A 25,712-nucleotide genomic window follows, 5' to 3' on the forward strand; every position below is an offset into this window, starting at 1 on the left:
GGTTTTGAAGGTACAAGATCACCGTCACAGAAAGTGGGGCCAAGGTAATCAAATGGATCGACAAGATACTCTAAGTGCCATATGCGGAAATAATTTAACTGGTAGAGAGTGATAAGCGCGTGATGGCCTCTTTACAGGCGCGCGAGATTGAAACGCCCTCCCAATCCTTTGATCAGTTCTTATTATACTGTTATATTCGCCCGATTACTTTCCACAATTGACGAGCGGGTTTCGGAAATCATCTGACGTCATAAGCTTTAGCTCTAATTGTAAAAGTGTATATATACTTCAAGTTTACTTCCCACAAAATACCTCTACAGTCTGGGAGTCTAGAAATGTAACAAAGCATGATGTTATTCTGATGTATCAAACAAGCTAGGCATCTTTTTCATTTCTGTCAGTAATTCTTATAAATGGTATATAGAATACCCCAGGTCAAAGAGGTCATAATCTCTCTTTTGATTTATTCCTGCCGCTTGGTTCATTCAAACTTGATCCGAAGAACAACAAGGACGAAGGGGTTGGAAATTTTTGCACTCAAATATTGACGTCGTCTCTCAACAGTAAAGAAAAGAGTTCCTTATGATTAGATATCGAGGAAAGTTGTCGCAAAAAGAGGAATTTTGTCATCGACTTCTTAAATTTCAATAGGTTTAAATCCCCTTTATCATTTCCAGAACGCTGTACGTAATTTGCCCTTTATGGGAGTGGCCGACTCAGTGCTTTGCAAATGTCAGTGAACCAGTATCAGATCGTTAAAGGAATGTGTTTATATTACCATGGTCAGACCAATTGACGACTCGTCGCAATTTCGAACTCAAAACAATTCATTTGTTTGGTAACATAACTCCAAAATTAGCAAGTTTCGACTTTGGTGTGACTCCCAGTTTAAAAAGGTTTTCTCTCTGAGCTGAAAATAGAACGAAATCAATCTACGAATCATTTGCCACCCACAGGTGAAAACCCCAAGTCTCTTAAAAAAACATTGCATGCTTATAGAAGCACGAGTCTTTTCCAATTTAAGATCTTCTTTCATTTTGGGGTAATGTGATGTAAAATAATCTCTTCGGCGCCTATTCGAAACGATTATTTTAATAGCTCGGCTTTTTTTCTTCTCTACTTCCGGCGACTGCCCAAATTGAACACAACCAGGCTAATAACGGCATCAGGCGAATTACTCAAAGAAAAATTAATAATTTTCGCAAAAGTTCTGATTCGACGCCGCTTCATCAATCAGTTCTTAAAGTTCGATTTGAGTCCCTGGAGGCTGGGAAAGCGCAAGGATATTCGATGAAAAAGTCAAAGAGGAAGTGATAAACCATGATCAATCGCAGCGGGATGTTTGAGAACGAGACAATTCAATGACATTTAGACGGCTTGATGATTATGACAAAGCTTTCACGAACACTTATTTTGTCGTTTCACCTTAAACGAGACCTTGGTTTTTATAGACATTAGACCTACGTTCTGTTAAAAAAAAAAAAAAAAAAAAGGGTAAATTGCATGCTTTTGAATAAGTGTGTCATTCTGTTGGAGCTTTTCACGGTTTCTAGGGCACGAGGCGACAACGGGTATTGATATGCTAATCCCCTTGAATGGCATGATCTTATATCATCGCAATTTCATCCAACAATGGCTTTAAGTGTCTCTGACAGTTTGCCATCACTTGCATATTTGTACTGCCACGTCTTCTTTGTCCAGATGCAAAATATGTCAGGAAGAAATATTCAACGCACTGTGCAAAAAATTCTCTCTGTTGAGCAAGATAAATATTTTTCCAATAGTCGACAAATCAAAGCACACACGCGACGAATGGAAAATAATTCTAACCCTTTTTTCTCAAGTGCTCTTTTCCCCGATTTCATGTGCAAGTGTTCACAACTTTGATCAATATCGACCGAGTAACAGCTTAGCTCTCTTACTGCTCTCTGTAGCTCAAGGTAGAGCATCGGAGCGCGGTATACGTCGAACAAAGGTCTGAAGTTCGATTTCTCAATGAGGACTTTAATAATTTTATTTGTTCTACGCTCGTGACGAGATGAATAACACTTTCTTTGACAAGATCACAATTAGACTCGGTGATCAGTTCACTGATTGATTCAAGTTATTAAACGTGCAGTGATATAAGAAGATCCTTTATCAACCTTTTACATCCTAGCATCAGTATGCATATTCTCCACACTGTTCTATGTACATTTCCCAAGGTGCTCGCCCGGAGAATTTATTTAACAATCAAGAGCTTCTTTAGGGAGAAATTAGATGCTAGATACTCTCAGGGGTCAAAGGAAACCAGATAAGGGAAATGTATTTTACTGATAGGAGGGAATCACGTCAAGGAGTCAGAGTATCTGCGAACACTTCTTGCATTGGTCAATTTATGATTCATAAACAAGACTTAAGCATCGCTTTGACCTTCACTAATTAAAAAAAATATGGATCAAAGGCACAAATACTCGAGTTCTTGATAGAATCGAATAGCATACAAGGCCATAACTGCTTCTTTACTCGCCTTCTAAGGCTGCTAATAGCATATTTCTTCATAAACAATTTTATGCGTTTGGGACGCGTTGAATCCGTTGCCTAAAATATTTGTGTTCACATACAGTAAAATATTAACTCTTTTTACTATTTCTACCCATTATCAGATAAAAAATATTGCTTGGGTATTCAAATGCAAGCGCTGTTTAAATGATTTCGAGTTCTCAAATGATGTCAACAGCTTATTCTAAACAAACACACAGCATAAATGTCACTTTCTATCTTTAGAGAGAAAAAAAAAGTAACCTAACTCTTTTAATAACGGGGCAGTACACCGTTGTCAAAGATGAAATTATCGGCCTTAAAAGCGGAAATAAGTTATGCGAAAATTCCATATATATTGGGCTCAGCGGTAATGAAGAGACGGTTACATTAACCGAAAAGGCGCCTCACCTTTAGGCGACGGCGGCCTCTTAGATGCAGCGTTTACTCCTGGACGAAGCCGATAAGAATGAATACACTGCTTGAGACTTTATGCGGCCAATTGCATCTCATAGAAGTGGAGAAAAAACTACAATCTAAGGCCGTGTTCTAATTAGGATGAACCGTTTCAACCGCAACCGATAAAGGTTGAAGTGGTTGTTATCTCTAAATATAAATCCCTTGACCATCTACGTTTTCGGTTGAAAATAGCTTGTGGTAAAAATTATTATCAAACAAAAAATTCCAATCATTCTTCTTCTTGTGGCACGATTCCTACTCCTTCTTCGCTAATTTGCACACTTTTGAATTTCCTTTAATTCCGAATTTCTTTCAGTTTTACTCGTTACTTGTTTTCACGATAACAAAACTTTTTTTTTCTTTTTTTTCCCCTCACGTTCATAGCGAGCGCGGAAGCCGCCAAATAAAGCCTGCGGTCACCATTATATAAGCATGAGACGACAACGGTTGCTACCCATTTTATTTCAACCTGGTTTGACCGATTGAAAGAGTTGATCAACCAAATCCACTTAAAACGGTTTTTCCCTGTTGGAAAATTGAAAACCAAAATGAGGGAACCAACCGAAAGACCATAAAACGGCTAATATCGATAGAACACGACCTAAGTTACTGTAAGCCAGCTCTCCGGTTCCCAGGTCTCCCGCAGTAAAGAGACTGATACCTAAGAAGTATTGTAGACAAGCAAAAGGGATTGGCTTTTAACCACACGCACTGTTTTAAATTACTTTTTGGCCTCTTAGAGCAGCTTTTGACATAATTTCTGTACATTTTAAGAACACCATCCGCAGCTGTATTTGCAGTATTGTCTCATAATACCCATAGCACTTCGGCTTTTGCAAAGTCCTTCTCTAGCTAAGTTATGGCAATCTGCCACCTCATCTAAGCACATGCGTCCTGAAAATGATCATAAACACATAACTGAATCAATGATCTGAAACAAAATATAGAAATTTTCGCCTGAAGAAGACCAGCAGTATGCAGTCGAAACGTCGCGATCTACATTCGAAGTGACGGCATCGTCAGACAAACGATTATATTTCTTTTTTGAAGTAGAAATTTTCAAACGAGTGTCAAAAGTAACCTGGAATTGCTTTGGTGGTTATCCTTCCCTTGATTTTGCTCTATGATTGGTTAGGATAACTCGCGAAATTTTCTCAACCAATCATATTAAAAACTGAAACTAATCTTAACTTTTTCATTTGCGTCTTCTTGCTTCAAATATTTTTTATTTCTGTGTGGTTTCGGTTTGACGTCACTCTGCACTCTTCTCTAACAAGTAAACAGTGATTGTCGTGAGGAGCCGCGCACTTTTTTCGGGGAAGCGCAAGTTACTTACTGGACTATAACGTGAATTTGCTCTTGGTTTACTTACCGTTTTTATATCCCCCTGCCATACAAGACTCCCTACAGTTTTGCAACATAAACTCTTGGTGAAGGTAACAATCACCATTCCGCACCCACGATCTGCATCCTCTTGGCATTCTATCACGTGCTGTCTTCTCAACTAAAAATAGTATTCATACATTATTTAGTAAGAGAAACCGAAGTTGCGTCACTCTAACGCAGGTTCGACTATTCAACTAACAGTCCTATGAAAAGCTGAATCATACATCTATGTGGACTGGTTCCTACTTATGACTAACAGACGCATAGATGACGTCACTATTAACGATATTTTGTATTTTATCAGTGACACACTGAGTGCGCCGCGTGTATCTTTTCTTTGATAGAACAGGCCATCAGGGTCACCAGCTGACTATTTGTTAAAAGTAATTAATCTCACTTAAATTCTGCTATCTTTCCTTTCTGTGTAACCTCTACCTTGGGACCTTGAGACTTTTTCCAACTAACAGTTGTAACTTTGAAGGCTTATAGCGATGTTACACGAAAAATATCTAGATGACAAAAGTAAAAAAAAAAGAAGAGAAAAAGAAATCCTCCCTTCAAAAAGGATCGTTCGGTCCATCACATTTCAGTTTTTTCTATCTTTCAGTCCTCTTTCAGTCCTTTCACGAAGGGGGAACCATCGTCGCTAGCAGAGTATAAAAGGGGACGCGCCCGGGAGTATAGAAATATGACTGCAAACTGGAGGGGGGTCATTAGATTACTAAAAGGCCTTGGGGGAGGGGAGAATCAGATCAGGTAAATTTCATTGTGACACAGTCAAAATCCTCAGACCCCATCCCCCCTCCCCTCCCCCCCTTCTAGCGATAAATAATGACCGGCTCCTATTTTAAAAATGATGCTTACTTGTTGATTTGGCGCATTGTTTACAAGACCAACGACAGAAGGCAAACATGAACACCGTGTTATCTTCACAATCTCCTCTTCTGGCCCATTCTGCACACGCTGAGCTGTAATCTTGGCATCCTTTCAGGGTTACTGGGATGGAATGAGGTATAGGCATTTCATGAGCCTGAGTTTCATTAAATTAATAAATATACGATAAATGTTACCACTAGGTTTGGCTTCGAGAAATGACCCAAGGCTGGCGTCTGGAATAGCGCTGAGCCCAAAAAATTAGGTCTCTGTAGAGCTGTTAGTATTAAGAAAAGGCCTAAAAAGTATTCCACAATCGCATTAGGCTTGCTCTTAAACGCCTCCGTTTTCGTCCAGAGAACATGCGCAGTCCTCGCTACCAGTCAGATGCAAAACTAAAAACCAATCGCAGCTGGGTCACCTGCCTTTCCCGTTAGCCATTGTGATAGAGCAGGAGATTATAATTTCATGTAGTTTATCAATGAAAACCCATTGTAGAGACAGGTAAACTACCAAAACCACGGGAAACACGGGTTACCAAGCCACGATTTACACTCGTTTTGACTCTCACTGGTTGACAGGATGATGCGAGTTTTCAGGACCAATTGGAATCAAAGTAAAGCAAAAAATGATCCCGGATAACTTTCGCCACTGGATTGATAAATCCTCTATTTACCTGCGGAAGTTTTTTTCGATTTTCGGATACTGTTAATAAGTTGATAGGGGATGCCCTTGCAAGTTCAGATTAAAGGCACAATTTTTCAAGGCTTTCTTCAGACTCATGATTAAATTGATAAGTTGACGCACCAAGACACAAAAGTGTAAATCAAATTGAATTTCATTTTCAGTGGGACAGCAGATTATATAAACTCAATCTGGTCCCAATGCCGATTCCCATATAGAGTTGTTTTAGTTAAGTTTCGAAAAACCGAAAGCAATATAGTCACAGCAGTCAATCGGAGCGAAGGCCGACATCATCGTTAGCCAATGAATATTTAAAGTTTAAGTTGCATGAGGCGCGGAACAATGTAAGTGATAAAATCACGATTGGTTTTGGTTTTGAATCTGATTGGTTGAGAAGGTGGTGTGAGTTTTTGCGGACCAATCATGAAGCGAAATTAAGCAAAACCAAAGGAAGGAGAGCCCCTGAGAAACCCCTACAGCCTCGTACTTACCTAACTTCATAGGCGCACACTTGTGGCAACTCCATGGACACGTTTCTTTCATTTCTTCAGGATCCTTTTGACATAATCCTTGCTTTGCCCATTGTCGACAATCATCATTTAGATCGTCACACTCTCCCCAATGAAAAAATTTCTCGTTCACTTCTCTTATATCACGATATACTAAAAAATTAATTTTATATATCTATCATTTAGGGTATGGGTAAAGTTAAAGATAATTGCAATTCATTTCTCGATAAAATGCGTCTTATTTTTCAAAGCTTACATTTAGGAAAACAGTAGCCCCATCTCTTGTCCTTGTTGTAGTCAGTTGTTGTCGCACACCATGTTTTTTTATTAAAGCGTAGACAGTTATACACGAGTCTGTTTTTAAGGAAAAACGGAAATTTACAAGGTTTTCCTCGCCCATTTCCTCCATGGGTGCACAAGCCGCAAGATCGTGGGCACTTTTTACACATGTAAGGGGCATTGACTACACATTCGCCATCCATCGCCCAAGTTCCGCAACGATTGTGAAGGTCAATGCAATCGGTTACGTCCTTGTCTGTCTGACAGTGACCCCACTTCTTATCTCTGTCGTAGTTGTTGGTTGTTGCGCACCAAGGCAGGTTATGTTTGCAGTCCTTGTAGGTGCATGATGTGTAGTTCTTACCGTCGTAGTAAAATGGAAAAACGCAAGGGGCGTTGTGGTCGTTTCCTGATAATGTGTAGACTGGAAAAAGCGAGAAAAATAGTGTTATTTGGTACAGATTTGTTATCTTTTGAAGCAGCTGAATACTTTCCAATGTCTCGTTTGCAAAGAATAAAGAAAGTCTCACAAACGAGGAAAATGGTTCACAATGCCAAAGTCTATCCCACTTTGACTGACGTAGTGTTACTAGAAATCTTTAATTTCTTCTCCCCGGATAAAATGTTGAGCTCTTCAGCACTTTCTCAAGTTTTCCCGAGTTTTGCACCTTCCCAATCTTGACTCAAAAAGGATGAGTAAATTGTTTTGCTCAAGAACAGCCCGACAACCCTGACTAGCGTTCAAACCCGAACATTTTGATGCGAAGTCTAGCGCACCAATAACTGGTTTCTAACGTTTACCCTCAATTGTAACTTGGAAGCGGGTAGCCCCTCCTTTCTGGATAAACCAACTTTGGGTTAAAACTGTAGACTTACTCCGCATCCCTTCCAAAATTACAAACCAGACTTTAAAATGATCGAGCGCTTTCAAAGAACTAATCAGAACATGCCTAAATGTCACACTGAGCTGATCAGAACTCAGAGTAAACTACCTTAAGCGCAGTGCAGCTACCTTAAGCGCAGTGAAGCTACCTTAAGCGCAGTGCAGCTACCTTAAGCGCAGGAGTTACCTGCTGGTTTCCATTTGATTAGCTGAAAGTTTGGCGCAAGTAATTGAGGACAATCGTAAAAGCCAATGAAGCGAGACTAAAACAACCCTTGAACATCTTCGGCATTCAATTAAAAACTTCTTACACCTTTCACAAGACTGAGTCAAATAATATGATAATGATATGATGATGTTATGTGATATTTAATATTTAATTAATCTGATCTTACCTACGCTTGTCCGACCTTCTTGATAAAGAACTGAGCCGGAAGTATCGTGACGAGACATTCGGTGTTCACTTGAACGATGCACTACATCATGTACGGATTTCAAAGACATAATTATATGATTCAGAATGCAGGAACTTGAAAAAGTGTCCAACAATTGTCGTAACTGCTTGAAAAGTGGCGAACCATACATGGAGCACTAAATAAATGGGGCAAGTTTCTAAAGAAACTGTGGTGCTACGTCGGTAGGAAAGTATATCAGGGTAATTTGGTATTATTAACTGAGTTGATAACGTAAATTGGCCACCGTAAAGAGTTTCAAAGCGGACGTTTCGAGCGTTGGCCCTTCGCCAGGGCGAAAGACGAAGGGCTAACGCTCGGAACATCCGCTTTGAAACTTTTAACAGTGGCCAACTTACGTCAATCAACTTAGTTGATAGTGCCAAGCTACCTCACTGATGGAATGTTTTGACAAGAAGATAGAAAAATATGAGACTCAGTGCTACCACTCGCACTATCTTTGTGAATCCTACTGCTGTCAAATGTATTTGCGAATATGACCTCGGGATAATTTGTCTAACGACTGATCGTTACAAGAAGGGAAAGTTATTACAATAATTTTAAATTTTAGGATCTCACCTTTCGCCCTCGTTTCGACAACACTGAAGAAAAATCCCCATAACAGCAACACAGGATTGAAAAGGAAGAATATGTTGAGTGTCTTCATGTGGATACAGAAGAGTGAGAGCAATATTTCTGTGAGCAAAAGTTTATTTCCTCGATCAGTATGCAGAACAATCTATCTGAAGGATATTTAAGCATCTTTAAATTGAACTTATGATATTTTGCTAAAGAAATAGATAAATATATATTGAAGGAAATATGTGGGAAAGGGAATACCGTATTTCCTGGAATGGGTGGACAGGTACTTATTTAAAGATTCGGCTAAAAGGAGGGGTATTTATATTAATTGGAAGAAGTGCGTTTATCGAAGAGGGACTTATCGACTTAGTGTAGTAGTGTAGGACAAAAATTAACAAAAAGAGATGACGCGCATAAAAGAACTCTGCGATCACATGGGCATGGATAAACTGGAACAGAAAAGAGACGTTTTTCCCGTACTGACTCCGTTCTAGTTAAAGCCTAAAAAGTTGAAGATAAAGAAATGGAAACTTGCTGTCTAAGAGAGTGAGAGAAGGGGGGGGAGGGGGCGCTTTTTTGACATTACGGCTTAGGGGGGTAGGCACTTGTTCGGGGGAGGGCGCTTATCAGAGGTTGGGCGATTATTCGAGGAAATACGCTTCGTCATGTTATGGAAACATCATTTTTCTTACTTTAAAATTTTGTAAAAAAAATTGGATCTGTATTTCTCTTTATCTTAAAATCGAAATCTAAAGGAAGAAAAGAAAGTCTGCCCTTTTGGAATGTTTTAAACCAAGAAAGAGCTGAGAATAACAAAAAACACGAAAATATAAATCAGCTAATGAGATTCTCTGCCTTAGGAGATAAAAGATTAAACGCTCTCAGAAGGTTAGTGACATCTAACGGTCTCGAATAACTGACACCAGAACAAAGTAATTTATTGTCAATTTCATTGAAAGTAAATTATTTCATCTTTTACTTCTTTTTTTCGCGGAATGTTTTTCCTGGGGATACATATTTTGGCAAATCAAGGACAATCAACAACAGTTTAATCCTGCAAAATTTTTATATTATTCACTAAATCAAAAAAAAATGGAGGGGCCATTTGAAAACTGTTCGGAGAGGGTGGTACCTTGTCACTCTATGATTCGAGCAATTCAATGACCAAGCAGGTAAAAAGATTCGTGGGGGTTTAGAATTCCTTTGATATCTTTGGGAAAAAATATTTTATTTTTTTCCTTTGGCCCCCTTTTTTTTTTTGTTCCATTTTCCCTTTGTTTTTCAGTCAAATGACTTTGTTAAATCTATGTTAATATTCGGTTAAATTGCCGCGTCCTCACTTTATTCACAACTTTACTCAAGTGGTATCCCGTAGAAAAATGTTAACTTATGATTTGAATACTCTTGATTGTGCTACTGATGATGTTCAAAATTAACCAAACGTTTCAAACCAATTAAATCTCTTGTTTTCTTCAATTTATCAAGTCTGAACTCCTTACATACAAAAAAAAAAAGCCAAAAAAAGTCGAAGTTATATTCCTAAAAATACGCCAATTTCACTATTTTTTTTTCTCGAAACGACAACGTTTTGAAACAATCTCTCGAGTCGATTTGCTATATACATGTGTGTGGACAGGCGTAATTACATATGGAAAGGCTTTGTATCATTACATTCCCGTACGGGCCAATATCACTTACCTGGCCGTAAGGTCTAAACACACCTCTCACAATTTCCCAGCTCGTACCGTCTGCTATCACTCTTGACCACAGATACTCGGATTATCTCCGGAAGATTATAAAGAACATTATGAGAACTGAAAAGGCCTCGCCTCTAGGGAAACATCGTACTTAACAAGTTATCTGTGTAGCATCTGCTACTACCTGCTTAATTTAGAATATGTCACCTGGTCAAAGCAATTAATAGTGCATAGGCTAGCGTCTAAAGATCCACCTCTCTCGAAAGGAAAATTTATGCCCTTCAATGTTTTTTTTATGTCTGGCAGCCATGAACCAAATTTCTTTAAATCTAAATTACACCTTTTATTGATCTATTTCTATACTTTGTATGAAAAGACAAGTAGCTGAGTGTTGTTGTCCATATCAGTGTACATTATTCGCACGCTAATGCATAACCGCTGTTATGCACCAGCGGTAACATAAACCCATAACAACTTAACTTACGTGTATTGCAAACAAGCGATCCGACACAAAAGAAAACGTAGCTCTGAGCCAAAACTAGGAAGTTTTGAGTTCCTTTTCGAGTCATTAGCACAGAAAATGTAAAAGTTCACAGAATTTTGTAATTACTTTGGTAAAATTTTCATGCTAGGGGTAGGGAGGGTGGGGAGTTTACAGCAGTGCTTCTTTAGAATCCCGAACAAACATCATATTCTTTAGTTATTTTATCGTTGTTACATTTTTATTACAGCTGAGGGATCACGAATAATTGAGATACATTGGCTAGAAAATAACTTTGATATTTATATTTTCCATAATCCAATTTTCTATGATTAGATTTTTGAACTCGAGATTTCTCTAGCGATAGTTGATGAGGGCAAAGTCAAAACGAACATTTACGAACAGAAATCGAGAGTGCCTGGTCGAAATTTACTAATCATTAAAAGCATAACGACAAGACACACTCTTGTTGTTATCTATTAATAATATAAATAAATCACGCTACGCACTATTCAATTTACTTACAAGTTAGGGTACAGGTTTTGTTTGCAAGTATCCCGGAATTGATGTTTATCGGGCTTCGAACACCTCGGCTCTGGCCTTCGCATCGTGTGCGTGCATGAGCGAAGCAATCTCCCCGCACTGCGGATCTCTGAGCTCTATTTTTTGGCGGGGGGGGAGGGGGGGGAGGGGAGGGGAGGGGCAGGAGGAAGGAGACCTGCTTTGAGTGAAGCTGGGATGAACTCCAGAGAATATCAGTGGTTACAGCTTCGCCTTTTATTAAGATTATTATTAATTATTAATTATTAATTATTATTAATTAATTATTATTGATTATTATTATTATTAAGATTCATTCAGTGATTTAATCCATTCTTTTGAATTCATACGCTCCCAGGTTACTTGATGGAAAACTTGTAATAACCGTACTGATAATGGTTAATGTGATTGGATTGTATGGTCCTGTTACAACATGTCTTTTGTTTTGTAATTGTGATAAAGGCTTTGGATTGGAAAGGTTTTGTTTCTATGTTGCCAAAAAATTCGTGTGGCTTTCGCTGAAAAAATTTTCCATATAGAATATCTTTATTTATGTGATGAAGCCTATATAATTTGACCTCCTCGTTAGAGATTTTCTCACTCTTGACGTGGCATAAGTCTTTTTTTCCTTTTGGTAAGAAACAAAAGTAATGATAAACAAATCGACCCATTTGTAAATTGTTAACATGAGATGGAGCAATTTTCTATTTACTGAATGTGGTAAAACCAGGACCAAAGTATTTAAGAAATACTCGCAAGTAAATACTTAGAGAACTAGTGAAAACTTAAAGTAAAAAGAGCAAACTAACGGAGAGCATTAAAAAGTCTTAAGACATCACAGTGACTGAGTATGCACGTGTATCCAATTGATCATGGAGAAACGTAATAGTTTTCTAAAACAACCAGAGTGTAAAGCAAACAAATGAACAACTGCAATCGTGGTCTAGTCACTAAACGCTCAATTGAAAATTGCTCCATACCATGAATCTTCAATTTTTTATTTGAGTGAGCAAGAGTCTACATTACTGGACAATTTTTCCCTTCCTTGTACGGGTTTCCGCCCGCGGGAATCCCTTGGAGAAGACAATCGTCCTGTGCATTTTCAAGGCAATAGTTCATTATTTCTTCAGCTGTTCTGGAAACTTTCATTCTTTGCATCTTCGCTTGCCTGCGAAGGAGGTCTACAGTTTCTTTAAGAGCTGATTTCTTAGCAGGCAACGTGCAGTAGTTTTGTTTCGAAGGAGAAGACATTGTCTTAATCCAAAGTCTTTTCGAAGTTCTTTCTACAAAGGAAAAAACAATTAAAAGAGAGTATTTTTTTTTACTGACTGGTTCACCTCTGTTTTTTTCACTGGCCATTTGTGATATTTTCCATCGTTCGGATTTGCTGGTGTGATTACTTTGACCTAAATGTTTTTACGACACCCAATGTCAGTCTGGCAGATGAATATGTATATATAGAGTCTGCAGTAAACTTCGTCAAAATTTTTTTTCAAGATTTTCCTTCAGTTAATTTTGTCGTGAGCGCTTTTTGATTTAGGGTCTATAAAACAAAGTAATGACAACAGCCAATCCAATTAAAGGAGGGAAATAACTTTAAGGCCCAACGAGAACTCAAAGTAAGAACAATCTAACTGCCTGAAGCGCGGGGAAACGTGGGCGACCAAATCATGATTGGTTTTTTTTAGTTTTGCCTCTGATTGGATGAGAGAGTAGTGTTGTGTTTGAGCGCTTTTTGATTGAGTTTCGATAAACCAAAGTAATCACAACAGCCAATCCAAAGAAAGCAGGGAAAATACTTGAACTTTAAGCGCCAGTGATAAGTCAAAGCAAAAATAACCAAATTGCCTGAAGCGCGGGAAAACGCTGGCGACCAAGTCATAAATGGTTTTAGTTTAGCCTCCACGTTCCTTACTCAGTCAGTTCTCGGAAGCTGTGCACAGTCTAGATAATGATATTCCTAGGATGGACCAAATTAACCAAACAATTGCAAAAGTATACTACTTATTAACGTGACAATAGTTTCACTTCACCATTTGAACACGTGTGCATTTGACGCGAGCACAAGTTTAACTTACTTACATGTAAATGAAAATGTTCCGGTAAAAAATAACTCACATTCTGCGTGTTGTGGATGTACGTCGATATGGAACAAAAAGGCACGCGGTCTATTGCTAATGCGAGTTCCGCTCTAGACGGCCTTTAAGAATACAAAATGGCCTTTGAAAACAGAATTTACCGAAATGGAAAATGTAAAGTAAAATTGTTAACACACTCAAATCAAGGCATGAAAAATTAGCTGTTTCGTGGACACTTAAAAAACGTTTTATCAAAGTCCGTAAATATATTTATCATATCTCAGCCATATGCTTGGTGCTCAAAATTGACATTTCGCGCGTAGAGTCTTATTTAGAGTTAACCTGAATTTATCGCCGTGTTGCGCGCCGAACACATCACTCAAGCTTTCAGGTAGTGTGGTGCTTTAGGCCAATCCTAAATGCAAGGAAAGGGACTATTGTACCATTAAAATAAAATGGTCGCGTTTGAAGTCTTTTTTACTGATTTAAATCATTTCAGAGCAATTTAATCTCCGAAGAAATCGATTTCTATACACAATGGCGGTCAGTGTGGATAGGCGGCGAGGAATCTGCATATGATTGATAAACATCACAATGTTTTGCTGGTAAGTTTAAAGTTGGTCATTCCGAACTTTGCGCCATTTGAGGTCGAAAGGCTTCAACTTAGCGAGATTCCATTGCGATGTTTTCGCCTGACGGTAAAAACACTGGGCTTTGCAACGGAACATCTTCTTGTGTTTAGCTCACTAAACATGCTATGGCAATCCTATAAATTTTTTCGCCCGTCAATCAACTTTAAAGTGCTTCTTATTTTGGAAACAAAACTCTTTCACAAAGACAATGACCTTCACACAAATATTTATAAGACTTGTGCCCGAGAAATATCACTTCAGTCGACACTTTCCTCGTCTTTGTCGTCGTAACGAGCGATGGAACAAACTCATCCTGTACATCGCTATCAAAACAAGTCATCGTGATTCATTACATCGCTGCAACTATACTTGCGATTATTTCCAACCTATTTCAAAGAAAAGGTTCTTTCACAGGAACATTGCTTTCAAAAAATTTTTCTGTATACTATGCGGGGGGAAACTGGGCTGCCCCCGCGTTAAATTGTGGTTGCTTTTGCGCGTTCGAGGTCTTCTATCAAACACAAAGACGCAGGAAAATGTTTCATATTGTGTTTAGACGTACATCTTGTATCCTCAGGTTTGCCATTACACTTGAATTTCTAAACCACTTAGCCGGCTGTGCTGAATTGAAGTCAATCCTAATTTATTTTCATCATTTGACGCGTTAAAAGTGCGAAGGAGGTCAATACTTTTAAAGCTCAGTATAATTAATATATCTCAAGATTTCTTTCTCTTTTTAAAATGATTGAGAAATCGATTTCCATGCTCTAAGAGGGAAGCGCTCAAAATCAAATACAAAATGTTTCCTTTCATTATATTAATAATAATAGCTTCCAGATCTAAAGCAGGAAAACGGCAAACTGTTTACGCTAAAAGCTCGTTTTTCAGTATTTCTTACGAGATGCAAGACCTTTGCCGACTTGAAAGTTCAACAGGAAAAAACAATTTTTGAAAGACAGTCACTGTGATAAGTTAAGAAGAAACCAGAGTAACTAACGACGAAGACAATTAAAAAGGGTTAGCAATCGACGAACTTGAATCATTTCGCTGAATTTTGTAGGATGCACACCAAACTGCAAAGTCTTCCTACAGAGAGGAAAGCGAAATTAACGCCTTCGTCAACACTATAACTTTATGTTAACCGATGACTGTGCTGATGACGTATTCGGTTCAGTTGTTCTTTGCATGGAGCCATGTTGACATAGAGAGGTAAATATTCGAATCGAGCGATGATTTCAGAAGACAAAGAATTAAAGAAAAATGAACATACACTCAGATTTAAAGGCACAAAAAGCGGAAGACAACATGGCTAAAACGTTCGCCAAAATCTCCCTGATTTAGAATTTATCGTTTGTTTTGTTTAAGAAATATACATTCTTTTTTTTTAATTACACTGCACTGTCTAACTATTAACATGAACGAATTATTTAAACATGAAATGCAGTCAAAATGAAAAAATACGCGAGATCGCTACCTCCTTCATTTGAAAAAAAGGTGTTTCAGATATATAATGCTCTTTACTTGTGTTCTAGGAAATAAATATACAAAAAAACATTTCACTACCTTTAAAATCCTTAGAAATCTGTCTTGTCTTTTCTCGCTTTTCCCCCGAATCCTTTCAGCTGCCGTAGGTTTCCTTGTTTACAAATGAAATTCCTACCATCCGAAGGTTTCCTCTTTGTTATGCCTTTTTACATTTATTTTGGTGGTAATCCTGGCGGTTTGAAACAAAATCGGCGTTCCGTCAGATAGGTTGCTCTTCTGAATTCGTAGAAAGCGCTTGGTCTGACGAAACAAAAGCTTCCAGCTATGTCAGCTACAATGCGAAATTAATTATTTTTTTTACAATCATACACTAGAGAAATTCGCAATGAATCGCGTGTGGATTCAGAATCGGCGACTTGAAACATCCATCTTGTGTTTTCTCCCTCTTTTGAACCGAAACCTTCCCAATTTACGTAACAGGTCTTACGCAGAATTTCCGTCTTTATAGCTTTCCAATTGTGAATATAAATTTCTTTTCGGCGGGTATTCAAGTAGTTAACTCATCAATCGCTATACCAGATTAGATAAAAATTCGTGTAAGACACAAAAAACCCCCTTTCGTAGAGGTCGATTTTCAACGTGCTGTCCACTGAGGAGAAATATGCCTGATCTATTTGTGGTCAAAATTCTGAATTCATGTCAATTAGGCTTGTCTGAGGGTGCATATTAATCTCCTTGTAGGTGACTATCCACCTCCAACTAATTTGCATTTGAACCGTCAGAGGAGACAAAAACAAACTGCATTGGAAATATTAGAGAGATTGGCAGTTAATTCATTACGGTCGTTGGCAGCAAGGAGAGAATGAATTCAAGCGTTTTTGTCTTAAATAATAATAAAGAAATTCAACCAAAAATTCATTGAGGCGCATTGTTTCAAGGTAAAAGTTTCAATTTAGGTTGTAAACAATTTAAACCAAAAATTATAATTCGCCGACTTAAAATTCACCGTCCACCAATGACTCTGCTTATTCACTTTTTAAATACAGATGTTCTCCACCGGGTAATTTCCATATGAAAGAAGCCGCATTATAGAACTGACACTTTTTAAAACGGATGATTTGATCTCAAGTGTCCATAGATGCAATACCTTTTAGCTGACGCCGAAGCCATCGTGCTGACTTCTGTACGTTTTACGAAATCCTTTGAGGCTCAGAGCACAATTATTATTCATAAAACATGTGAAATGAAATAACATCGTGTTTGGTTATAGTGGAAGATAAAATATTTTCCTTAAAATCTCATAGATTCAGGTATTGTCTTAAGATTTAAGTTATGCAAACATTTGGGTAACATTGTGGATTACAGTATGTAATATAAAATGTCTAATTTCATGAATTTCTTGTTGCACGTCAAATATTACATTCAGTTTGCGAAACCAAAAAGAAAAACAGGTGAATTTGCGTTATGCAGATGTCAGAAGTCTCGCTGTTTTCCATCTCTTCAGTCGTGAGGTAATTCCCAAAACCTGAGTACAGTCTCTACCATTTTGAATCGGCATGTTTGATCAGCAGACCGCAAAATCGTGCATTTGTATTTTGAAATGATAACGATTCAAAAAAATTAGAAGCAGGTGTTTTTTGGGCAGCATGACAAAGTTTTTTTAGATTTAGTAATTAACTTGTTGAAGCGATGATCGGACTTTATTCACACTTCGTCCACGATTAATCCTGGGTTAGAAGAGTCTTTCGTTCGTTGAAGTTTTGCTTCATGTAACTGTCTTGCATACAGTTTAGTGTTTACTTTTTGTTTCATTCCATTTCATCCCATGCATGTGTTGAACTAAAACTTCACAAAACCGCGAAATCCCAAAGGCACACCTTAATCGAGAATAAACCAAACCGAGGTTGACTGTTAAATCCTGACACTGGAAAATAAACAGAGGAATATCTTTAGAGGAAGCTGCAGACCTTAAACTAAGTTTAGATTAGGTCAATTTTGAGCACTACCATTACATTTTAGGACAAAAGGAGTGCGAAGATGGGCGCACCCACCACCCCTAGCGGTCGTGCTCGGGCGTTTGAGACATGAAAGAAAATGAAAAAAAAGTTCGTGAGGCTATAACGGCAAACGTTTCAAACCATTCGGGTTTTCTTTAAGACTTATCTTGTTGGGATCGATCGATTTCTGTGAAATATCTTCGGAAGACTTTTTTAGATCGATTATCTACCATTGTCGGTAGTCGGTTGGTCGTGTATTGTTCGTCGGTTAATGTCAAATTGTCAATTGTTGCGTGTTTATCATAGGTCGCGACCACATCCGACGACAATATTCTCGCGACTGTCAAATTTTCTTCCCCCGGGTCGGCTGTCAATCGGTGCAAAGATTATTGTGGGCCACAACTGACACTTTGGAAGTGGCTGCCTCGGAAGAATAAGAGGCATGAACTCATATTCTTGCAAAGAGCGTTTAAATAAAAAGAAGCTGGAAAATCAAACCTTTCGTCTTCTAGTATAAATGATTTTGTCTTCAAGTGAATTTAAATATATGAAAATCATATATGTGAACTACGTATCAAGAAATGAATATGAAAGCGATCTTCGCAGTAATGCACATTACTTAAACATTAGTGAATGTAAGGCCTGATAAAGTTTCAGGCCTGTATAGGATTTAAACTCATGACCTCTGCAGTAACGGTGCAGCGCTCTACCAACTGAGTCAACCAGCCAACCGGGAGCTGGTCATTAAGTTGGCTCGTAATAAACCCGTCAAGTGATGAACAAACATCAGTCAGAGAAAATGCGAAAATCATATATATATATATATATATATATATATATGAAAGTCTTTGATACACATTACATATCACAGGCTAATATATATTTTTATATCAAAGGCTTGTGACCAGGTGCCGAGCAGCTTATGTTATAATAATTTTCAATCAGTGAAGGTGTTTCTTTTTTTTATCCAAATATGAATTGTAATTTACAGCTTTGATTTTTAACTTAAGGAGTGAAATAAAGGCTAAAACGAGATTTGAAAATTATACCGTCAATTTACGAGGACCTCCTTCAAAGCAGCTTCTAAAGTGAAAAATTTGTTAATCGGAAAAATACGCCTGTGGCACAAAAATGCATGGGTGGAGGCGCGGTGGCCTCATGATTAGTGCACTCGACTCCAGATCGTGTGGTCCGGTTTCGAGCCCTGGCCGGGGTCATTGTGTTGTGTTCTTAGGCAAGACATGCATAGCAATTTGGACAGAATTGCAATTTACATGTAGACCCTGCAATTTGATATGAATCTACAGAGAAATTAGGAACTGAACTTGTTTAAAGTTACAGACGTTAATGTAACTTTTATTAATCTCAAAATCCCTTCACTCGGGCGAAAGAACTCTTGGCTGGATGAAACTTTTGAAAGTATGTTTTAGCTTCCAGTCCTCAGGAAGAATTATTCATGGGAAAGTGAATTATAATATAGCTAATTTAGCTGTAATAAAATTATAATTTTTGGTTTTAGCTATAATTTAGGGTAACTCTGAAGAAAATTGTCTCTAGTGCCCAAGACCACAGAAATGGGCCCATGAAATGCAAGTAATTTCAACGATATCGATTAGCCAATGAACCAGTTAACACTTTCACTACGATTAAATATTTTTGCCAATTAATGACAAGCTCATTAAAAACTTAGGCAAGTATCAATCTTCCCTCCCAGCTATAGTCATAATCATCGGCCAAATCTTCATCACAAGAACTGCAACCAGTTAATAGTTGTAAATTCAAGACTTTCATAAGGAGGGATGGAAAGTGGATAGAGCCTAACTTGGCAATTTCTGCAGGGGGGATGACCTGCAATGGAGCCACTAATCCCAGTGTTTCTACGACTTGTCTCAACAGGTTATAATTTACTCTGCCGACAGCTGAAAAAACTCAATTCGTCAGTAGTTGCAAACTCAAACCTAGAATACGGATGTGGAAATAAAAGAAAATGCGACCAACTTTGCCGCATTCTTTTTTTGTTGCTAGCTTCGCATAGGAATAACCTTTGATTTAACCATAATTTCCTGTATTTCTACGACTTGTTTCAACAGGTTACAGTTCACGTTACCGAGGGCTAAAAAACCGGTGGTTTAGGTCGCAAGCAATAAAAAATTAAGCAAAATTTCCTTGAGGCGTCAATTGTTATGAAAACTTGAGTAGGATGTCCGAAACGATTCAATTAACCTATAAACAATATAAGGTGAGAACAGTTTAACTAGTTGACCTGCAAGAAATGTGCTTACATCTGTTGAAAAGCCGTTAACAAAGGATAAAAAGCTACTTCAATGATTAGTCTAACAGCCTTTGTCTTCAAGAACGCCAGTTGAAACAGATGTCTTCTTAATTCAATCAAGGTAAGAAATTGATGCTTTTAGATAAACTAAAACAAAATTTAACTAACCAAAACCTGGAATGGAACGGAAGAAGCCTACTTGAAGGCTTAGAGTTCTGGATGAAATTCTCTCATCGGTCTGCGCTCACCTGAATCGCTCCATCGTGTCGTGAGATAGCAGCGACGCATAATTATAAAGTGGTTTTATGATGATCTACTTATTAAAGGTCAAAAGTTAAACTGCAAGCTTAAAGTTTGTAGATTTGGGGAACAGTTAACTTCAACATCAAATTATCGCTTGAGTAAGCACTCAATATTAAATATTATAACGGCGTTATCGAAGCATAACCGCTTCTTTGAGTTTTTGTCTAATAAATTAGCTCTTGATTGGTTGGTGTTTACAACAGACGATTACGTTGAAAGTGAATTTATCGTCGGGATTTATGACACATGAGATCTTCGGATGCAGGGCTTCTAGTCCGCCTGGAATGATGTTAGACTGATAGAACTACTGTGTCGCTAGAATGAGAAATTTGCGGTCACCAGATCATCCTGATCGCATGAGATACTCCTTGTACTTCTCGTAGTAGTGAGTTAAGCAAATCGGTAAATTATACTTCTAACAATTTTAACAGGGCAATGCTTTTACTTCTGAAGTTCGCATGCGTTCTTTCAGTTGTTATTCTGTACATGCCTCTGCTGTTCGTTTGCAAGTCAGTGTCCACGACCGTGAATAAAAAGCCAAACTCGCGAAGAACAAACGGCTGTAAGTACTAAACTTGAATAAGATACGTAATCCTCACATGGTGAAATCATTCTGAAAGAAAACACTATTATCACAATTTAAACGATCTGTTGGAAGACAGACGCATATATGACATCAACAATGAAAAAATTTTCTTCCTTATTGCAAAAAACAAATTGATTCTAAGTTGCTGTGGGTCTGTTTGGTAATAGATCACAAAAGACGTCATAACACGGTAAGAACATCTGTAACATACTCAACTGCGCTTTGTGTGCTACTTTTTTGTTTACCACGTTTTAATGCCATCTGTAATCTATAACTGAACAGACGCACACGTGAAATCATTTTGAAAGAATTTACGATAATCCCAAACTGGTGAATAAGATTCCCTAAGCAGTCGTTCAGTTGTTGTGCCAATTCTAGCAGATAGTTCAGGCCGGTGCAGCAACCAAGATGAATAAGGTCGTCTTCTGCATTATTTGTCTCTCAATGTTAAGAGTTGTTGTAAAGGTTAAAGAAAGAAGGTTTAATAGGACTCGGGTTTATAAGTGTCTCAATAGACCAGTTGTCGTTGAAATATATGTTTGGTACAATAAACTAATACTTGATTACGTTTTATGCCATTTTTTAGTTCCCGCCCCAAAATAGAACCGACTTCAATTAAGTATCTTTGTGGATTGCGAAAGGTGTCTGAGAGCACATAAGAATAATTTTAATTGTGCTCTTTAACCTTTTTCATTAGATGTGGAACTTTGCTTTGATACTGAGCCAGAACGTTGCAAGAATTTCAAATTTTACTGCCTAACGCGATCTCAGTTCATGAGCCAAAATTGCAAGCTAACCTGCCAGATGTGTCATCCAGGTGGGTGAGCCTCGTTTCAAAGTTTCTTTATTGAACTGACTGTAAATATCAATCCTCGATTGTTTTGACTTTCCGAAGCTTTATTCTGAGATTGGTTATGAACACCTGTACCACTCATTCGTGACCAATAAGAGGCCAAAGTGATTCCTTTCGCGAATTGGTTAAAGCGTTTTCCTGAGCTTTAGGTAGATTGCATGTGCTTACATCGGTCCCTTGAGGTGTTAATCTTTGCTCTACTTGGCCATCGAGATTTCTTCGATTTATAATTTTGCGATTCTCGATCAAAATGCACTCTATGTGAAATTGCGTTCGCACAGGTCCTCTTTTCCACAGAGAAAATGAACATATTAGTACTTGCGAACACCAACATAAACGAGGCACAACCCAGACCCCGTAACCCTGTACCACCCAGTACCATTGTGCTGACTGTGAATCTTTAGTGATGATTCTCCTTCCTAGCTGATCCGTGATTAATCTTTTCATATTACTTCTTAGGTGATCCCGTGTTCGATTTATCAAGTAAATGTGCTGTAGAGCTGGATAAGCGCCAGGAGGAACTTTGTATACTAAACGAATGGACTACAGTCTGTCCACATACATGCAAAGGCAAGTTACCTTTTACTTTGTAAGGGATATAGAATCTCGACGGCGGGGTACGGCTTCTACCTGTACTAGCTTCAGGCAGTTGAAACGCCCCATGATATTTCCACCAGGATGAACTATAAAACTTTTTAGTAGGTATTTCCTCCTCCCCATGTTTTACAACTTCATTAAATTGATGTTGTTTCAGTGAAAAAATTTCACGACTTATCGTGCAGTGACGACGTCGATAGTGGACCCAAAGAGCGTGATGCACGTGCGTGCTTTCATTGTTTATTGTCGATGTTAATTTCTGCTTAAATTCGCTCGTACTGAGAACAGTTGGTTTTGAAAAGTAGACCATGTTAGTGAGGTTCTCTTCTCCTCTGAGAAAACACACAAAATAAAAGTGAGTCATCGTTCAACCAGCTTGTTTGTTTGTTTGTTTTGCCATTTACAGAGTACATCTGCGCTGACAAGGAGCAAGATTGTGCAAGTTTAGCGAGTCGCAATGGCTGCCTTTTACAACATGCGTACATGACAGAGAAATGTATGCTGTCATGTGCCATGTGCACTCCAGGTATGGGTCAAAAGTCATTTTGCTGACCTTTTTGGTTTCTAGGACCTTTCCTGTCATTTTCCCGAAGTGTCAACTTTTGGAATTTTAGGATGCTTTCTCAAGGCTTAGTTTTATAGAGGCGGCCAAAAGGTGTCTAATGCTGATGTTCGCTCATAACAATTATTTACCGAGGACGAGATGATTAATTGTTTTAGTATCTACCACACATAAGCAAAAGAAATTGGTTCAATTCTGTCAGTTTACCAAAAATTGGTCGGAAAGTAAATTGTTGACGCGAGATTTCGTATCTTTGGCTGCTCGGAGGTGAATAGTGATAATTACAAACGAACCAGCCAAAAAAAGTGCGTGAAAAGTACCATTCACCTGTGTGTTAATACTAATTCTTGGTATCATTCTTCAATCAACCGTACTCTAACGTTATCATTTTTCTTACACCATCTGCACATGAGATTTTTAAAGAAGGTATCGATTATAGTACCGATCTTGAAGAGCACCCAACCGCGAATAAAAAAAATCCTTATAGGGCACTTGTCCTAAGCCCATGAAGAACTATTTTTCTCATCTAATTTTGTCTTCCTTAGGTAATACTGTGATGGACACAACCAGTGAGTGCAACCCTAAACAAGATCTTTGTCGAACTGACTGGGAATGGAGAAGAATTTGTCCACATACATGTAAAAGCTATATTCAAAGTCAACCACAAGGAGCTAATACTAACCAACAAGTATCAGCACAAGTCATGCAACCCCAGGTGCAGTCAGGCGGGGCAGTGCAACCTCAGCAACCAGTTGCTAATTATCCCGCACTACCAACTGTTCAACAGCTCCCGACAGCTGCTCAAACGCAGCTACAGCAAACAGGCGGGGCAGTGCAACCTCAGCAACCAGTTGCTAATTATCCCGCACTACCAACTATTCAACAGCTCCCGACAGCTGCTCAAACGCAGTCGCAAGCCCAGCACCCTGGCCTGGTCATTCAGCCACAATTAAATTCTGCTCTTCAAGCTGGTCAGGTGGGCTCCGTGGTGCAGCCTGGTACCATGCAGCCACAAACACCTGCCGCCGCCGCTCAGCAGATAAACCCAGGTATACGAACCAATCAAATACAAACAGAGACTCAAATACCTCCTCCGATAAACCAAGAAGTGCAACCTGGACAAGTGCAACCTCAAGTTCAACAAACACTTCCTCAAGTGAACCCTGCAGCACAGACTGCCCAAAATTATCCTCAAGTGCAACAAGTGCAACAGGCAGCCCCCCAAGTGAATCCAGCTATTCAACCGCAGGCCCTTGCTGTGCAACAACAAGCTCAGCAACCTTACACTCTACCAGGTGTATCTCAGTACCCTAATCAGGCACAAGTTAACACGGGTAAATCTTTATCGTAAATACCATATGACTCAGCAAACTATATAGGATTGTAAAATAGTTTTGAATATAACAAAGGTTAAATTTTATTATTTCACAGGCCTTATATGGAGGTAAAAAAGAAAATGTGATCTCTAGTGATTACAAATGGAAAACTATTTATATCTGGCTGTGATGGCCCCAAACGAAGCGTCAAAAACGAGTCAAAGGATAAATATTCTCACACTTTTGCGCAACCTATTTTAATTACTTTGGATAACTCTAAGGTTAATTACAAGGACTAAAATAGGACTTCATCAGGAACTACATTGAGATATCTAATATAAGATATGATGGATATGCGAGGTATTCGCTAACAATAAAGAGGAAATACTGTGTGCAGCGGGTCTGTTGAGCTATGGTTGAACCTCGGCATTACTAAACTAGGGATCCAGAGGCCAGTTTCAAGCCTGTAATTCAATGTTCTACTACAGGTCAGACCTATCAACCATTATCACAACAGCCTCAGCCCGGAACAGTTCGAGGACCAACAGAACGAGAGAAGGGACCTGAGAAGTCAAAGTCTGCCAAAGTAACTCCTGCGGAGGAGACAAGCCAAATGGGAAAAATGGCCAAAAAGAAAGAGAATAAGAAAAATGTTTCTGCCAAAAAGGCTCCTGAAGAGGAGGCGGGCAAAGAGGATAAAATGGTCAAAAAGAAAGGGAATAAGAAGCATGATTCTGCCAAAGGGACTGCTGCTAACGATAAATTGAAAGTGGATAAAATGGTCGAAATGGAAGATAAGAAGAAAAGTGATTCTGTCAAGGAAACGGCTGTAGAAGAGATAGAGAAACTTGATAAAATGGCCAAAATGGAAGATAATAAAAAAGATGATTCTACCAAATGGACTGCTACAGAGGAGAGAGGGAATGTGGATAAAATGGCTAACAAGAACGAAAAAAAAAAGAAAGATGATTTCCAGAAAGAGTTGAACGTTAATCTTGGAGGTGAAGCAAAGAACAAAAACCACAAGAAGACAAGGGAATATGAAGATAGAGCTCAAGTAAAGGAGAGCATCTAATGAGCCACAATGGGAAACCAAAAACGGTATCAACAAGACTGAAGTGAGGCTGACTTACAACACAGGGTAGAAACTAAGCCAGGGAACCGATGAAGCCGAAATAAAGGATAGTCAAAGTTTCTTGTTAGAAAACATTCGATTCATGTTTACAATTTTGTCCAGCCGGCTGGAGATGACAAACATATTACAGTCCTATGAAAACTTATTTGACTAATGGAGCATTTTTAGGTTTTTTAGAAATTTTAGTCCGTATTTGTAGGTGTGTTGAAGGAAGACCATGAATAAAACTTGAAAACGGAATAGTTCAAACGTTTAAGAATCGATGTTGCATGTTGAAATAACCGGTTGTTCCAAAAGCCAATGGTTTTTCCTTGCTCGAAAAGGTGTCTTCTAGAAATTCCACTAAGAAGGAGTGGGCGAGATTTGAAGGGAAAGATTTACAAAAGCATGCAGTATATTGATAAAAAACACAACTTTTCCAGGACACTAACCCTTCCTAGATCTCCCAACCGCATTCAAAATTCAGCCTGAAAAGTGTTTAGGTCGTCGAAGCCTGAATTTTCTGCAATGGCTTAAATTGTAGTTCAGCTGCGAGGGTCATTCCTGCGCTT

General features: G+C 38.5%; 2 protein-coding genes across 5 annotated transcripts; one reads left to right on the forward strand and one right to left on the reverse strand.

Moving 5' to 3' along the window:
• Positions 1-3,422: 3,422 nt before the first annotated feature.
• On the reverse strand, positions 3,423-20,259 carry LOC113682627 (uncharacterized). 3 transcript variants are annotated; one of them, XM_089212952.1, is made up of 10 exons: positions 19,978-20,259; positions 15,619-15,769; positions 10,326-12,628; positions 8,625-8,741; positions 7,989-8,069; positions 6,688-7,134; positions 6,414-6,584; positions 5,230-5,361; positions 4,352-4,483; positions 3,423-3,873 (listed from the first exon to the last, which is right to left on the reverse strand). In XM_089212952.1, the coding sequence occupies exons 4-10, from the start codon at positions 8,710-8,712 to the stop codon at positions 3,749-3,751; spliced, it is 1,176 nt and encodes a 391-aa protein (XP_089069078.1). In that variant the 5' UTR covers positions 8,713-8,741; positions 10,326-12,628; positions 15,619-15,769; positions 19,978-20,259; the 3' UTR covers positions 3,423-3,748. The 3 variants fall into 3 exon arrangements, with proteins under 3 accessions (XP_089069078.1, XP_089069077.1, XP_089069076.1); XM_089212951.1 differs by lacking the exon at positions 19,978-20,259 and adding an exon at positions 16,028-16,436; XM_089212950.1 differs by lacking the exon at positions 19,978-20,259 and having other exon boundaries at positions 15,619-16,436.
• Positions 18,485-25,401, forward strand: LOC149042388 (uncharacterized). Of its 2 annotated transcripts, none has more exons than XM_089212898.1 (7): positions 18,485-19,930; positions 20,585-20,674; positions 21,396-21,515; positions 22,011-22,121; positions 22,555-22,674; positions 23,256-24,044; positions 24,515-25,401. In XM_089212898.1, exons 2-7 carry the CDS (start codon positions 20,599-20,601, stop codon positions 25,099-25,101), a joined length of 1,803 nt encoding a protein of 600 aa, XP_089069024.1. In that variant the 5' UTR covers positions 18,485-19,930; positions 20,585-20,598; the 3' UTR covers positions 25,102-25,401. The 2 variants fall into 2 exon arrangements, with proteins under 2 accessions (XP_089069024.1, XP_089069023.1); XM_089212897.1 differs by having other exon boundaries at positions 18,488-19,930; positions 20,544-20,674.
• Positions 25,402-25,712: the final 311 nt, after the last annotated feature.

Source organism: Pocillopora damicornis, chromosome 7, assembly GCF_964200805.1.
Source record: "Pocillopora damicornis chromosome 7, jaPocDami1.2, whole genome shotgun sequence".
NCBI lineage: Eukaryota > Metazoa > Cnidaria > Anthozoa > Scleractinia > Pocilloporidae > Pocillopora > Pocillopora damicornis.

What these genes read in the sequence shown, in the direction of transcription:
- LOC113682627 (XM_089212952.1), bottom strand. Translation starts at nt 8,712, where the DNA reads ATGAAGACACTCAACATATTCTTCCTTTTCAATCCTGTGTTGCTGTTA. An exon ending in TGTCGAAACGAGGGCGAAAG is followed by an intron (nt 8,070 to 8,624) that starts GTGAGATCCTAA and finishes TACATGATGTAG; the next exon opens with TGCATCGTTCAAGTGAACAC. An exon ending in ACAATGCGCCAAATCAACAA is followed by an intron (nt 4,484 to 5,229) that starts GTAAGCATCATT and finishes TACTATTTTTAG; the next exon opens with TTGAGAAGACAGCACGTGAT.
- LOC149042388 (XM_089212897.1), top strand. Translation starts at nt 20,548, where the DNA reads ATGCTTTTACTTCTGAAGTTCGCATGCGTTCTTTCAGTTGTTATTCTG. An exon ending in CTGCCAGATGTGTCATCCAG is followed by an intron (nt 21,516 to 22,010) that starts GTGGGTGAGCCT and finishes ATTACTTCTTAG; the next exon opens with GTGATCCCGTGTTCGATTTA. An exon ending in ATGTGCCATGTGCACTCCAG is followed by an intron (nt 22,675 to 23,255) that starts GTATGGGTCAAA and finishes TGTCTTCCTTAG; the next exon opens with GTAATACTGTGATGGACACA.